General features: G+C 34.4%; 1 protein-coding gene across 1 annotated transcript in view; it reads left to right on the plus strand.

Annotated features, from left to right (window-relative positions):
- Nucleotides 1-15,541, plus strand: part of LOC106471489 (GRIP and coiled-coil domain-containing protein 2-like) — a 73,742-nt gene continuing 58,201 nt past the window's right edge. The window contains exons 1-4 of the mRNA XM_013932101.2: nt 1-101; nt 5,578-5,659; nt 10,535-10,619; nt 11,304-11,470. Coding sequence (XP_013787555.1) covers nt 5,609-5,659; nt 10,535-10,619; nt 11,304-11,470 — 303 coding nt within the window. The 5' untranslated portion in view covers nt 1-101; nt 5,578-5,608. The remainder of the gene's footprint in view (nt 102-5,577; nt 5,660-10,534; nt 10,620-11,303; nt 11,471-15,541) is intronic.

The following is a 15,541-nucleotide window of genomic DNA, read 5'->3' on the forward strand; positions in this document are numbered from 1 at the left end:
ACGAGTTCGCTTATTTCGGTACGCAATCATGTAATCGAAGTGCTTTTTTATTCCAATTTCTGAACCAAGTTAACGCCCAATTTGAATTTATCGATTATAAGGTAATCGCTGAAAAGTTTTCATCTATAGCAGTTTTTAAAATTAAATTCTAATTTACAAACTGTGAAATTCCAGTTTCATACAATTAGAATAGAAGATAAACCTACATTCTAAATTTGTTCTAGGCCCACTACGGTACTACTACTACGAGTAGTGACTAGTACTATTATAATATTAATAATAGTATTATTATTAATTAGTCTCTACTAACCATAGCGTGAGTTCGGTTAAACTTAAGTTGGATTTGGAAAAGGATCGACTTCGTAGAGTATACATGGTTGAAAAGTGCAGAAGCCTCACAAATATAATTGTATTTGCAGTGTTATGATGGTTTCTTCCAAGACTCGTTTACTGATTGCTTGAAACATAACATTCAAAGATTATATGTTTTCATTTCATACCATATTCAGATACCATGCTTAATGAAAAATGATTACTCTCTCTGTACTGGTATTCGTATTAACATTCCATTGAGATTACACTAAAATTAGTGTCTTGTATAATAAAGCTTGGCAATCAGTAAATAGTGTGCACTACAAGGAGGTTGGTAATTTCTTCAGAAATAAATGTCTTTTAGTTTCAAGTATTTAATTAAATCAAGAGGGTGAAAAATACCTAAATGATAAAGGCAACAACTGTTAACCTTATTACATTCAAATAGTAACATAGATGACTGGCAACAAAATATAATGGGGCATATTCCAATTCTTAAATTGTGTGTGTGTATATATATATATATATATATATTACTGTTGAGCTAGTGTTATCTGTTGAATCACATTTAGTGTTTCATAATTCAGTTTTAAATTACGTGTTTGCTGAACATGATTTTTGTGAAAAAGATAAGATTTGGTTGTGTTTAAATTTTATTAATATAGTAAACCCCTACATAAATTAAGCTGGTGTTTAGTATGTGATATGTAATATTATTATATAAAAAGGCTTTCTTGCCTAACCAATATATAAAACATGAATTTGTTTGGGCTGATTCTTAAAATGAAATCTTGTCTTTAACACTTTCATCTCATGGTCTAACACATTTCTTGAAACTATGTGATGCATAATAGTAAAGTAATAATATAAAGCTTATTACATGAGAATTTTCATTGAAATATATTATCAAACTTGAACTATTTGTAGCAGAGAAATAACTGGTAGTAGTGTGATATCATTATGGTAAGAAACAGTAAAATAATCACTGTCTTAAAAGAATAATAAATACTGAATTTTTAAAGTTGTTATTATAAGTTTAATATGCTAACATTATGAGGGGATGCTATACATTTACATTCTTTTGATGCCAGCACAATTGTTGAAAGTAATTTTCAAGTGACTTGTTGATTTTGAGGTATTGATAAATGTATAACTGTTGGATTAGTGTTTTTCTTATTTTGGAAGGAGGCACCTTTTTATTGGTTTGCATCTTCATTAAGGTACTTCACATAGTTAAATAGTTAGGATTTTATTAAAAATCAGCTTGGTAGTAAAAAAAGCAGAGTGGTAATACAGTGCAAATGAGAAATTCTTAAAATGTGAGTTATGGGGTAGGTCAGTAGATAGTGTTCAAGTGTCTTGGGATTGAAGAACTGTTAAGTTACTCTTGTTTTTAAAAGGGGGTGATAAAAGGTACCCCGGAGATTATAGACAAGGTAGTCTTCTGTTGTGGGAAAAATTATAGAAAGTGTTAAAAGAAGCTTTGCAAAATGATCTTGTGAAATATAGTGTCATAAAGGAAGATCAACATGGATTCACTGATGTAAATGTACCCTTACTGATCTGTTAACTTTTTTTAAGGATGTTACAAGTTATCTGTATGATGAAAATAGTGTGGACTTGGTGTAATTAGATATTTAGAAACTTTTGATGAGGTATGTTGGAGAAATCTAGCAAATTGAATTGTATGAGAGAAGGCAAAAAGTTATTAATGAAGTCTAGTCAGAGTAAATCCTTGTTACTTGTGAAATGCTTCAAGGGTCAGTACTTGAGCCTTTGCTTTTTCAGAGTTGATATTTTTAGGAGCATAATTAGCAAATTCATATAGTTTGTAGATTACATTAAACTCTTGGGTATTTTTAGTTCTGTTGAGGATTTGAGGTACTGAAGAATGAGTGTTTTTTTGACAAATATTTGGCAAATGACCTTCAGTATTTTGGCATAATGGTGGTTAAGTCCTGATGCATCTGAAGCATTGTTGAGTTGGTAATAGCAAACAATAGAAATTGTATTGTAATTTGAAAATGTATTGATATACAAGTCAAAAGAGGTTTACAGTTACCTTATATGAATCACTAGTTAGGCCTCACTTAGAATACTGTTTATGGTTATTGTTTCTATCTAAAAAAAAGAGTATTTACCTGCTGGAAATGGTTCATAGGAAGGCTACTTTAGGATTATTCCAGGGAAGGAAGGGCTATTGTATGGGTAGTTAAGACTTATTTTTATAACATGGTGATTGGCTTACGATATAGATTGAGTTGCTGTCACTGTCAGCAGTAAGGGAAGCTGTCACTTTATATAAGTTTTAAAGAGGAATCGGTAATTTCCTGAAAATATGTTAAAACTTAAATCTGTGCTATGCCATATGAGGCACAAAGGGCCAGTGTTTTAGAACTCTGGTTTCAAGTGACACAAGCAAATGAGAATAATGACACATTCCTCTTGGATCAAACACCAGTCTATCATAGGTTAACCCCCAGCTAAAAGCTGGTACTCCTCATACAGCTGGGTAAACTGGAAAAATTGAGGTAAAGTGTCTTGCTCAAGGACAATAGTATGATGAGGGCTAGCCTGAAACACAGGGTATGGTAATTTAGAAATACTGTATTTTTTTGTGGGGAAGAGGTATTAGTTTCTGTGATAAGTAATAGTTACAGTCCAGTATTCTGAAGGGTCATATTTTTAAAGTGTCATAAGTTCAAAGGGTCATAGTTTTGAAGGGCCAATATTCTGAAAATTGAACATAAAAGCAATTACACATGTAGACCTAATGTTCATTCAGATTTTTATATTACATAAACAGTGGTATGAGAATAATGTTATAATAGGGACATAAGCTGATAACAGTTTACAGTATATTTGTAATCATCCCAGAGACCTTTATTTTTGTTACCCATAATTAAAGCTTTCTGGTTTTTGAAAAAAGTATGACAAAATTTCTAATATTATAGAAACAGGATGAAAATGTTGAATAACTATATGAAGAATAAAGCAAATTTCAGTACTAATAGTGGGAATATTGTAATATTTGTAATATTGTTCTGTCTCCAGAGTGATGAGAATTATGGAGTGGAGATTGATAAAAGCCTTAGACTTTTAGCTATATGTTTAGAAGTGGTGAAAAGATCTAATAAGGTTTGGGAAGCTAAGTACAGAAATTTTGAGTTCAGAAATATGGAAGTTAACATTATATTGTACAAAAGTATGGTAATGCCTCATTTCAAGTATTATGGTAAGTTCTGGTCCCCTTATTACAGAATTACAGAACTTCATTTTAAGTATTATGGTAAGTTTTGGTCCCCTTATTACAGAACTTCATTTTAAGTATTATGGTAAGTTTTGGTCCCCTTATTACAGAATTACAGAACTTCATTTTAAGTATTAGGTTAAGTTTTCATCCCATTATTACAGAATTAGCTGGAAGAAATTCAGAGACAGACTACAAAAATGTTTCTTGGTTTGAAGACTCAAAGGTTTGAACTTGTTTTCAATGGAGTATAGAAGAACTAGGGAAGACCCGATTCATATTTTCAACAGTGTCAGGGGCTTGGTTAAAATGCCTTTGGCAGATTCAAGGTGTGGTGGAAGGATAAGGTTTAGCTGTAGATCATTAGAATATGTATGGGGGCGAGGGGGAATTGTCTGAGGGCTTTCAACATTAGAGATAGATAAAATTTCTTACATCTTACATGATCTTTCCTTTTTTTCTTGATGTGAGCACTGTAATCATTTATTTTTCACATTACTGTTAACAATCAGTTATGAACAATATTAATAAAAGCAACTTTACCAGCAGTAGAAATTAAATTTTTCAAATGGCAATAAACTTTTGTACCAGATTTAAAACTAAGCAACAAATTGTAATATGAGGTGGCTACATGAGAAATGCCATATTAATGTATAAATAGTTAATATTGATGATTGTTATATCATTCATCTTTGCTTAAAAAATATTTGTAACTAATTGAATTTCAATCAAAACATGAATTTAAAAATATAATTAACAATTACTTTGCATTTCAGACAGAAGTCAGGAAATTTTATTACAAACTCGTCATTTCTAATTTGCTCAGACCATTATTGTTTTCCATCTTTTTTTTTTCTTGTTTATTATTTTGCTTAAATTGCATTTATATTGTTGTATTGACTTGGCTCTTTCTTTTTTTTTTCAGATATATATTTTGAAAATGTTTTTTGGTTTGTTTTTAACAATATAATAGTTATCAAAATTATTTTCAGAAGACTTATTATTAGATCATTTTAAACTTTTATGACAAGAAAGGCAAACTGACCATAAACTTTGCCATTATTATTTTAAAAACCACTTTTAGTCCTAATACAACAAATGGAAGATGAGTTTTGAAAGTATAGGCCATATAGATATTTCTGAGTGATTCTGTAGAGTGCTGTCACCCTTCGTGTACAAACTGTTTTTTTCCAAAGTACCGTTTACACTTTACATTATCTTAATTAATACAACATTTGTTTTAATCAAAATGTGATTCAAAACTAGAACTAACATATACTGTCAAACCCTGCGTAGTGTGATTGATTTGCATTTTGAATTATTATGTGCTTTAGTATCTGAGGGGACAGTGAAGTTTAGTACTTTACATTTACAATAGTTGGACATATTTTAAATGCTTCTCTGTAGAGAACAAAGTGAGGGATTATATTTAGGTCAGGCCAATTTCTTTTTTGGTGATCTTGGTGTGCTAGATGGTTTTCTGTCACACTGTCTTTTTTATATCCTTAACATTTTTAGAATTTATGTTAGACAAATGATCACCAGATTCACCACCCTATTTTCTTTATGTTTACTATGATATTTCACCTATGATAGGTAATATGGAGAAATATAATGGCACTGTAAGATCACAAACAATGATTGCCATCTAAACCTTCTTAGTTTCTTGATGCTTTAGGTCACCACAAAATTATACAATATATGGAAACTGTTTTTGTTAGGCAATATATGTGAAAGTTATGAGTAATAGCAGGTCTATTTTCTCATCTATAATCATGAAATCATTTAAATAATGTTATGCTAAGAAATTTACTCAACTTATATTGTACTTTGCTTATCTATTCTATTGAGATGAACATATTCAGGTGTCTGGTAACATTGAATGTATGATTTATTTATGAGTAAAGATATCTGTGTAGTTTAGAATAGGAAGTTTTATGTTACTAAAAATGATTATTTTCAGGCATTTGACAATTTGAAAGTATGAAATAAACTATTTTATTATTTCTTATCAGCTTTATTCAACATAATTTGAGCTGCTTTAACATGGCCGAGAGTCAGAAAAATGGAGCACAGAAACCAAGTGGTAAAGTTTTGGTGAGTAGACATATTTGTTCTTTTTTTTTTAATACACATGCAAAAGCTTTGTTGTGGTTTGATATTCAGTGTATGGTAATGTCGATAATTTTTTATACTTTTCGTCTTTATATGCTGATTAACTCAAGGGGCCTCTCGAGGCAGATTCTTGTACATGGTGAGGGGACCTCCCAGAGAAGGTTCTATACTTTCAGTTTACCTCCTCTGGGATCTGAACATCCATCCACATGTTTGCTGTACGTGGTGACCTGTGAATGGGAGGAGAGGATCCTGGTGGTTGAATGGTGTCTGGGGCACTGCAACACACCACTTTGGTCTTAACTTTCTGTAGATGGGTGGCCTTGGGGTGGCCCCCAGGGTCAACTGGCTGATCCTGTTGGTCAACTGAGTACCAGTGTTGAGCATTTTCAATGGGTGTTGTGGACATTGTGTCTGATGCTGGTGTTTAGGTATAGTGTTCATGAAGCCCTGGTGTTGCTGCAGTGTCCTTGTTTGGCATTGTAGTTGTCCCCTCCTAGAACCACATGGTGGGTGGGGTCAGTGGACACTGAACCATACTCATTTCATTATAATCCCCCAAATCCTCAAAAAAATAAAATTTAAAAAAAACAGCTAATTCGTAAATGACCAAGTCTTGAAGACTGACCATCACGCTTCAACCCATTCTGAACCCGTACTTCATTTTCTGATCTTGCATTCCTTGTCAGACAAACCTTTAGGGCAAATGTCTCCCTTTTTTTATTCAGAAGGGATTAGAGGGGCTTGCTGGCTCTCCAAAGCCAGTTAAGAAACTACGTTCTGGGGATATCTTGGTAGAACTCTTGAATTCGAAGGCCATAAGGGATATACCCATTGTGATTACTTCCCATGCTACTTTGAATTCCTCACGAGGAGTTATTGTTGAGAGAGATTTGAAGAACATCCCCAAGTCAGAGATCCTTGCTGGTTTCTCCAGCTAAGGAGTTTCTGCAGTGTGACATATCTCCATGTGTAAAGAAGAAATTATGTTGCCTACCAATGTTCTTATTTTGACATTGACACGTCCACCTGCTGCTGTCAAGGCAGGTTATCTGAACTGTAAGTTATGGCCATATATTCCCAACCCTCCTGGATGTTTCCAGTGTCAGCAGTTCGGTCATTCAAAGGCATCTTTTTGTGGTTTTGTGATGTGTGCTTGTTGTGGTGGCAAAGACCACGATGCCAATGAGTGCAGACTGGACCCTCACTGCATTAATTGTAGTGGTTCCCACCCCTCTTACTATCGTTTTTGCCCTAAATTGGTGGAGGAAAAAGAGGTACAGTGTTTAAAAACTGGGTTAAGTAGTTAGCACACAGGATCAGCTACAAAAGTTGTAATATTTTCAAAACAAGGCCCAAAACTCGAGCGCATTCGAATAGTTGACTATTCTTCTTCAAGGGAACAAAGGAGTTTAAAAACTGTTAACAACGTTTCTTACCCTGAGGCTCGGAAGTTATTGTCCCCTACATCTTGGACATATGCCACTGCACTACACTCCACTACTACGGTGGGAGTGCAGACGGACCTTTCTGTGCCTCTATCAGAGTCTTTTTCCATTCATGTGAAGAGTCTTTTGCCCTCAATGGATAATGTCTACTCTTATCTCTGTCCCCACCATACCTTCCAGTGACTACCCGGGTCTACCTCCTTTGGCCATGGCTTCTGATGTCTGCTTGGGTCCATCTTCTTCAGCCCCGTGATGCAGAACGATTATTCTTTCACGCCCTCAATTGCTGGAATCTAAGTCTAATGACAGAGATCTGCCTACTTCACCAAGGGCAGGATCCATGGAGGTCAACAGACCTCCTTCTAGTAAAGAAAAATGGTGTGGTTGTAAACAGAAGGGTTCTCCGCCCAGTTCTCCTCCACCTAAGTAAAAATGGCCACTTTGTTACAGTGGAACTTTGAGGTTTTCATTCTAATCTGGATGACATTAAGGCCTTGATCGATTCCTATCATCCCATGTGTCTTTCCTTACAGAAAACATTCCTGAAACCTGCCAATACAGTCACATTTTGGCAGTTTTCTTTATACCAGAATGGCAGGTTGTGTGATGGACGAGTGCATGGAAGGGTGGCACTGCTGCTCGACTAGCACATGCCCACCTTGTCAGTGTCACTTGATACACCCTTGGAGGCCATAGCCATCTGTGTTTCCTTGGGTCGTACCATCACTCTCTGTTCTCTCTACTTGTCTCCTGGAGAAACTTATGATCAATTAGACCTTGATGCTGTCATTGGACAGTTGCTGTCTCCTTTTATAATTCTTGGAGACTTTAATGGACACAATCCTCTCTGGGGTGGTGCTGATATTGTTGGAAGTGGTCGTTCCGTAGAGAGTATGCTCTCGGATCACAATCTTTCTCTCTTCAATACTGGTTCTTATACTTATTTTCATGCACCTAGTCTTTTACTTCCATTCATCTATCTATCTGCTCTCCTTCACTTTTTTTTCCATTTTCTTGGAGGGTTAACAGTGAACCACAGGCCAGTTATTTTCCTATTGTTTTGAGGGAGATTGGCCTTGGTTGATGCCACCCAACATGAGTTCCATGGTGGAAGTTGGACCAGGCCAACTGGCTCTCTTTCACCTCTCTCTTAGAACTTGATCCTGCTGTCGTTAATCTTCCATGTATTAAAGACTGCATGGAAGCAGTAACTGATTGCTTTGTCAAAGCATCTGTTCATTCTATACCAAAAACCTCAACATGTTTCCCACGGTATCCTCGTCCATGGTGGTCTCCAGCCTGCCAGCAGGCACGGAAGGTTCAGAAATGGGCCTGGGATACTTTTTGCAGGTATGGCACTCTTTCCAACTGCATTGCTTTCCAGTGGGCCTGTGCCCATGCTCAGCAGGTCAGATGTCAAAGTCAAAAGGAATCTTGGATTAAGTACACAACTAGCATCTCTTCTACCACCAGTTCCAAAGTCATATGGGACAAGATTGGGAAGGTTAATGGGAGGTATTCTTTCGATCCCATTTCCATCTTGCTCTCCAGTGGCCAGGAAGTTGCTGATATACAGAGCATCACCGATACTCTCGGCTAGAGCTTTTCTCAAGCATCTAGCACTTCTGTTTCTTCACCCACTTTCTTGGCCATCAAGACTCGAGCAGAGCGATCACCTTTTTTCTTTCAGGCTGATCGTCTCTATAATTATATTCGCCAATTTACACTGGTGGAATTGAAGCTTGCTCTTCATTGGTCTGGTAGTGCATCAGTTGGACCTGATGATGTTCACTATGAGATGCTGTGCCATCTCTCTCCTTCCTCTCTTGCTATTCTTCTGGTTGTTTTTAACCCGGATCTGGCAGGAGAACGTTTTTCCTGATGCTTGGCACCAGGCTATTGTCCTCCCTATCTCTAAGCCTGGGAAAGATCCCAAGATTCCTTCTAATTATCGTTCAATTGCTTTGGCTAGCTGTCTCTGTAGTGTCTTAGAATGGATGGTTAATGCTCGTCTTGTTTGGTTCCTCAAATCAAACAAGCTCCTCTTGCCCACAGAACTCCACCATGGACTACTTGATTCTACTTGAAACCTTGACCAGGGAAGCCTTTCTCAAGAGGGAACATCTTATTTCTGTTTTCTTCAATCTTGAGATGGCTTATGACACTATGTGGAAGTACGGCATTTTGCGAGACCTCCACTCATATGGGTTGTGTGGCCATTTACCCATTTTTATTCAGAACTTTTTACTGGACAGGCGATTCCAAGTCTGTGTGGGTTCGACTCTTTCCTGTTTTTTTCCACAATAAGAGCCCCTCAGAGCTGTATCTTGAATGTCACACTTTTAAGTATCAGGATTAATACTATCACTACACAACTTCCTCTTACTGTTGCAAATGGGCTCTATGTTGATGACTTGCACATCTCATGTCGGTCATTGAACATGAGTTTTATTGAGCCACAGCTTCAGACTGCCCTCAATCACTTGTGGAAGTGAACCACAGCAAATGGTTTTTACCTTTTTTTTTTTTTTTTGTAAAAAACATTTGCATGCATTTTTACCACCAATGGGGTTTACACGTTGATCCTTAGCTCCATTTTGGTGATGTTGTTCTTCCTGTGGTCCCTGAGACAAAGTTCTTGGGGCTTATCTTTGACCGTAAGTTTGCTTTCATTCCTAACATAAAGCAGCTACGTGTCAAGTTGTCCTGGCTAGGCTATGCATTGATCACAGTTTTTTAACTCGTCATTTTCTGTTATCTGGTACTGACCCACCACTGTGTAGACTTTGTAACACTCAAGTCACAATAGCCCACATTTAACTGTTGTGCTGTCGTTAAGACTGTGTGCAGTGGCACCATTTTTGACATATACTGTCTATGGGTTTCCACTTGATGTGGATTGGATGGTGTCATTGGCAATGGTGACACTATCCAACTTGATTGTATTTTACAATTTTTTATGAGCCATTGGCCTTTTTAGTTCTATTCAAATCTTTCATCTGTAGTTTGGACATATTTTAGTTTTAACGCTATTTATTTTTACATTATATAACAATTTTACTTTCACTGTTTTTACTGGTTGTTTAGCACAGATAGCCTGGTTGCTTTGCACCATCAAATGCCAAACAACTAAAGCAAAGTGATGAAAAGGTTATTCAATATTGTTTTATTCATTTATTTTTCAACTTTCTGTGGGCTTTGAGATTAGCTGAAACCCTTTTAAAGGATTCAGGACTTAAATGTTTTTAATTAAAATTAAATAAAAAAGGTGACCATTTTTTATTCTTTGTGGTAGTAAAATACTTATACAGGTATATGTATATTTAGCTTTTAGATAACAGTTACAATTTTATTTATATGTCAGTAAATCTTGTTTTATTTTTGTTTCAAATAAAACTATTTGGTGTAGTTGGAAGAGATGAGTCATGAAGATCTTGTGAAACAATGCAAAAAGCAGTTGATACTACTACATAAAACGAAGAATAAATGTGATGGTATGTTGATTTTATATTTTTACAATATACTCATCCTGATTACATAAACTGTGATTTTGTTATTGTTGTTAAGATTAATTTTGCTTCACAAATATTGTGAATATTACTTTGTTTTTATAATAGATATTGTTGCTAGAGTGCAGCATAAGTAATTTTTGGAGATGCTGCTTAAAATGATTTGTGCTTATAGTCTTTCCTTGTAACTAAAAGCTCGTTAAAAGGCTGACACTAAAATATATATTCTTCCTCATAGGTACTTTGTTTCAAATTCATAGGCATATTTAAATTAATTTATGAACATCTGTTTGTAATTACAATTACATTTCTTTCGGGATACAGGCAACCTGATTTAACACAGTATAATAATTGTTTATGACACTGTTTGGCCAAATTATACTCAGGATAACTAGGGAAACAATCATATTTTTCATCATGACCAGTAAAAGCATTGCCAGTAAAATATTTTTATGACTCAATTTCTAAAACTTGTAATACATTTATAAGTATGTTGTAGGTGCAAATGTATTTATAAACTAAAATGAAGTAAAAACTTTAAAATTATTAAAGAATTATTATAAAACATAGAATTGTATGGGCTTGACTTTATAATTTTTTTGGTAGATGCGTGTTTTGTGAGAGCATATGAACTCTTTTTTTGTTTTTGTTTTGGATGATGTATTTCAGAGTTAACAAAAACATGTAAAGACTTAGAAAAACAACGGGATGACATGCTATATAAACTCAGAGGAGAGAATTCAGAGTCCACCTCTTATGTTGAATGCAGAACTCAGTTGGAAAATTCTGATCTTCAATGTAAAGAAAGGAACCTTGTGGTAGAACAAGAGATTAAGGTACGTATCCATCATGTATGTATTGCAGAGAAATGGCAGTATTTGAAAATGAGGATTTAATTGCAACAAATACAAAGATTAAATATTCTTTAAAGCCCTAATTGTATTTATACAGTAAAACAAGACACCTATGAGTTCAACTATTTTTATTTAAATTAGCTTTTGGAGATAACAGCTCTGATATTGAATCCAAATGTTTGTTTATATAATGTAGTTAAACATGTACGTATCTCCATTATTCTATGAATAAAAACAAGTTTTTATGATTTATTAGGGGGAACCCATGCTTCATGTACAAAATATTTTTTGATTGTGGTGTTTTGAATATGAATGCACAAAGTTTATAAAATATAAAGGCAGTGCCATGTATTTAAAGTTATTAGAACAGTTAAGGGACCTGCCTAGGCTATTCGTGTATAAATGTAGAATTCTGAATGAAGCTGATGGCTGTGTGGGGTGTCTCAGTGACTGCTAGGTTAAACATAAGTGGGTTAAACCTATTCCACAACACGATATCTACCAAACACCTCTAATACTAAAAACACTTTGAGTCAAATGGTGTGATAAAAAATGACAAACCAATCAACTTTCAAAACCTGGGTATCGGGGGCAAGTATTAAAATTCAAACTTTAACTGTACTGTAAGTGTCTATAAACAAATGAAGAAATGCGCACACAAAACCTTAACATACAAACACTGTTGTCTGAGATGGGACTCTGAGGGATGACAGATCCATTCCACAAATACCCTTCCTTTGCAATGTGTTGTGCTATATACACCCACCTCTCCCTTACAAACATGGTGACATTGCCTGTATTCCCCTACTCCTAATTTAATTTTTGCATAGTTTAATCAAACTTAAAAAACTTCCCATGTACACACACTTGTTAATGTTAATTATATAGATTTGTTAACCATTTCCATACCAGGCGTATCATCTTTACAGCTTATAAAGAAAACATACAAGATACAAAATTAATGTTGTAAAATAGAAATTATGTGGTTTTACATTTTCCCCTCAGTTTTAAGTATTTTTGGATGTCTTTCTTGATGAAAGGGGCATCCTTCTAAAAGTAGAAACACAGCTGAACTTGAATAAAATGATGAGCATTGTAGTTGACATGATTATTTCTTTATTTAGGTGGCTAATCAAACAAAACATTTAAGGATAAATGTCAAGACTCTAAAAGAGTGCAGTACAAAGTCAAAAATGTATACCATTTAATACTTTCTTTGGGAGCTTAGTCAAAAGTGATATAACAATCACTTTTTTTTAAACTATAATGGGTTCAGACATAAAACATTTTCTCCAATAACATAATTAGGTATTGAAATGGCTTTAACCCTATAATAAAGACTGTTGAGACATAAACCCTGTTGTCACAGGTCAAAGGCCATGTCATTGCGTTTGTTGACTTGCATTCAAAATTTTGTTGAACTACTATTTAATGAATGTATGTCAATATGTTTGGTATCAAATTGTAGATTACAATTCAAATTTTAGTATTATACGTTAGTTAATTTTTAATTTAAAAGTAACGGCTAAAAAATAAATCCTAAATATCAATATTTGTGTGTCATGTGGTACATTGTATACATTATTGTTTAAAATTAGATGTTTGTTATGTCCAAAAACAAGGTCTGTAGTTTCTTATGAATTAGATACTCAAATTACCAATTTTAACAAGCTAGAATGTAAAATAACATTCTATCTTTTATATTTTCTGGGATATTAATATATTTATTGAATCAACCTCCTTTGCCCAATGATGTGTGTATAACCAATCGAAAGTTCAGAATGTCCCTTAGTGGCTTTCTTAGCTTATTTGAAGTAGTTGGGTGGCAAACTTTCTTTTTGTGCTCGATTCCAAGCAGAAAGGTAAGACATTAATGAGCTTGAAATTTCATATTTTTTAGGTCCAAATACATCTCAGTTACTAAGCTTGATAAATTATAGTGGAATTCTGTGGTATTATAATGATTTATGATTTTTGTTTATTTCAAAATGTATATATAAAAACTAAAAAAATTATTTTTTTTTAAAACATCCTCCACGTTTGAAATTTGATAAGTCTTAGCAACCTATGACAAGCAGCAAGTAAGTACAAAGTTCGTAACTACTTGCTATACTTCTTTATTTACTGTTCTGTGTTTTAAAAAAAATAAGTTTAAGAACTTGTTTGTAAATAGTAATAATACACTAGTCCACTAAACACAGCCAAGGCAGGTCACTTTGTAAAGACCAGTTTTATATTCTTGAATATGGTAACATGAGTGCACATGTGCTGCATCATTGCAACTTCTGTAATGTTAGCCAGGCATGGCTGAAAGGTCAATATAATAAATATATATATAAATGTATAATGTTATGAGATTTAAGCTATTCAGACTAAACATTTGTGTTTTCATGTTATAATCTATAGTCATTCTAGAATGAAAAATGCATAATTTATAGTTATTTCCAAATTTTTTATGGTGGTTATGAGGTCAGTCAAATAAACCCAACCCATACAGAGATACGGTAGTGAAAATAACAGATAAAACATAAAGTTTGATAATTATCTGGAGGTTATCAAGATTTCACATGTGAAATTTTCTGATCCATAAAAGTATTTTTAATTTTAAAATCAAAATTACTTTGCATGTTGGATGGTCAACATTCAAAAAGAAAAAAGGCATGAGAAAAACATTACTTAAGAAGTCTTAAAACTTAATAAAAAATCTGATATCTTGTATATGAAAGCCTTGTAATGTTTACTGATAATTTATGTACAATTTTGTGAAAATACAGTACTGTGCAAAAGTGTTGGGACAAGAGAATATTTTCTCATTTCTTCCATTTTATGGGGCTAATTCTTCCATGCCATTGCAGAATGTAAATTTCAACACTATGGTAATGCTTCACTGATCCTTGTTGACAACTGAATGAGCCAGGGTGAGAATACTTATTATTCTTTAGAATTCCCATATACTTGTACCAAAGGCATGTCATAAGGGTTTTACTTGAATGAACATATTGATCAAATTTAGGGTCTGAAATAACTGTCATGGTACCCCATGCAGTGTCTTAACTATATGGAAAGAAGCTAGCAAGGAGCTAGCATATGGTACTGGTATATGCTAGAAGAAATCAATTTAATAGCACTCTACAAATAAATCTTGATAAAAACAGTGTTTAACACTATGTATTAAGTTTTGTTGTCTTGCCATGGCCAAAACAGCATAGATAATTGTCAGTTGAGCAGAGAGTTCGCATAAAAGCTTTACATGATGCTGGCTGGACTCTCCGATAAATTGCTGCAGACTTGAAATACTTCCCAAACACTTTGATCGTGAGACTGACACAGGTAAATTTGAAAATAGGAAAGGAAGAGGCAGAACATCTAAACTCAATGATACTGATGTTAAGTATCTTTGTTTATGCAGCCTTTGGGACAGAAGGAAGGCTGTCACTGATCTCAAGCATATGATAAACCACCATGTACCAAATGACAGAAAAGTGTCCAGATCTACAGTATCAAGAAGACTCAAGGAGAATGGAATAATTGTTTGTGTATCAGTTAAAAAAACCTTTACTTCAATCTCCAAATACTGTCAAGAGACTAAAATTTGCTAAAAAGTACAAAAACTGGACTATTGATGATTGGAAAAGGATGTTATGGACAGATGAGTCCAAGTTTGAAATATTTGGTTCAAAGCCTAGGTTGTATGTCTGGTGGAAGAAAGGTGAAATATACTTACCTCAATGCATAGCACCTATCATAAAGCATGGGGGAGGCAGTGTGATGGTTTGGGGGTATTTTTCTGCTGAGGCAACAGGAGATATTTGCAAAATAGATGGAATAATGGACCAGTGCAAGTACCATCAGATACTGATCCATCATGGTATACCAAGTGGTTTGTGTATTATTAGTAAAGGATTTTACTAACAAAAACATAATGACTTCAAACACTCATCCAACCTATGCAGAAATTACTTAGCTAAGAAAGAAGCTGCTGGAGTCATTTAAATGATGCAAATGGCCCCCACAGAGCCCCAATCTCAACCCAATTGAGCAGATCTGGGATCT

This window comes from Limulus polyphemus, unplaced genomic scaffold (genome assembly GCF_000517525.1).
Source record: "Limulus polyphemus unplaced genomic scaffold, Limulus_polyphemus-2.1.2 Scaffold112, whole genome shotgun sequence".
In the NCBI taxonomy this organism is placed as follows: Eukaryota; Metazoa; Arthropoda; class Merostomata; order Xiphosura; family Limulidae; genus Limulus; species Limulus polyphemus.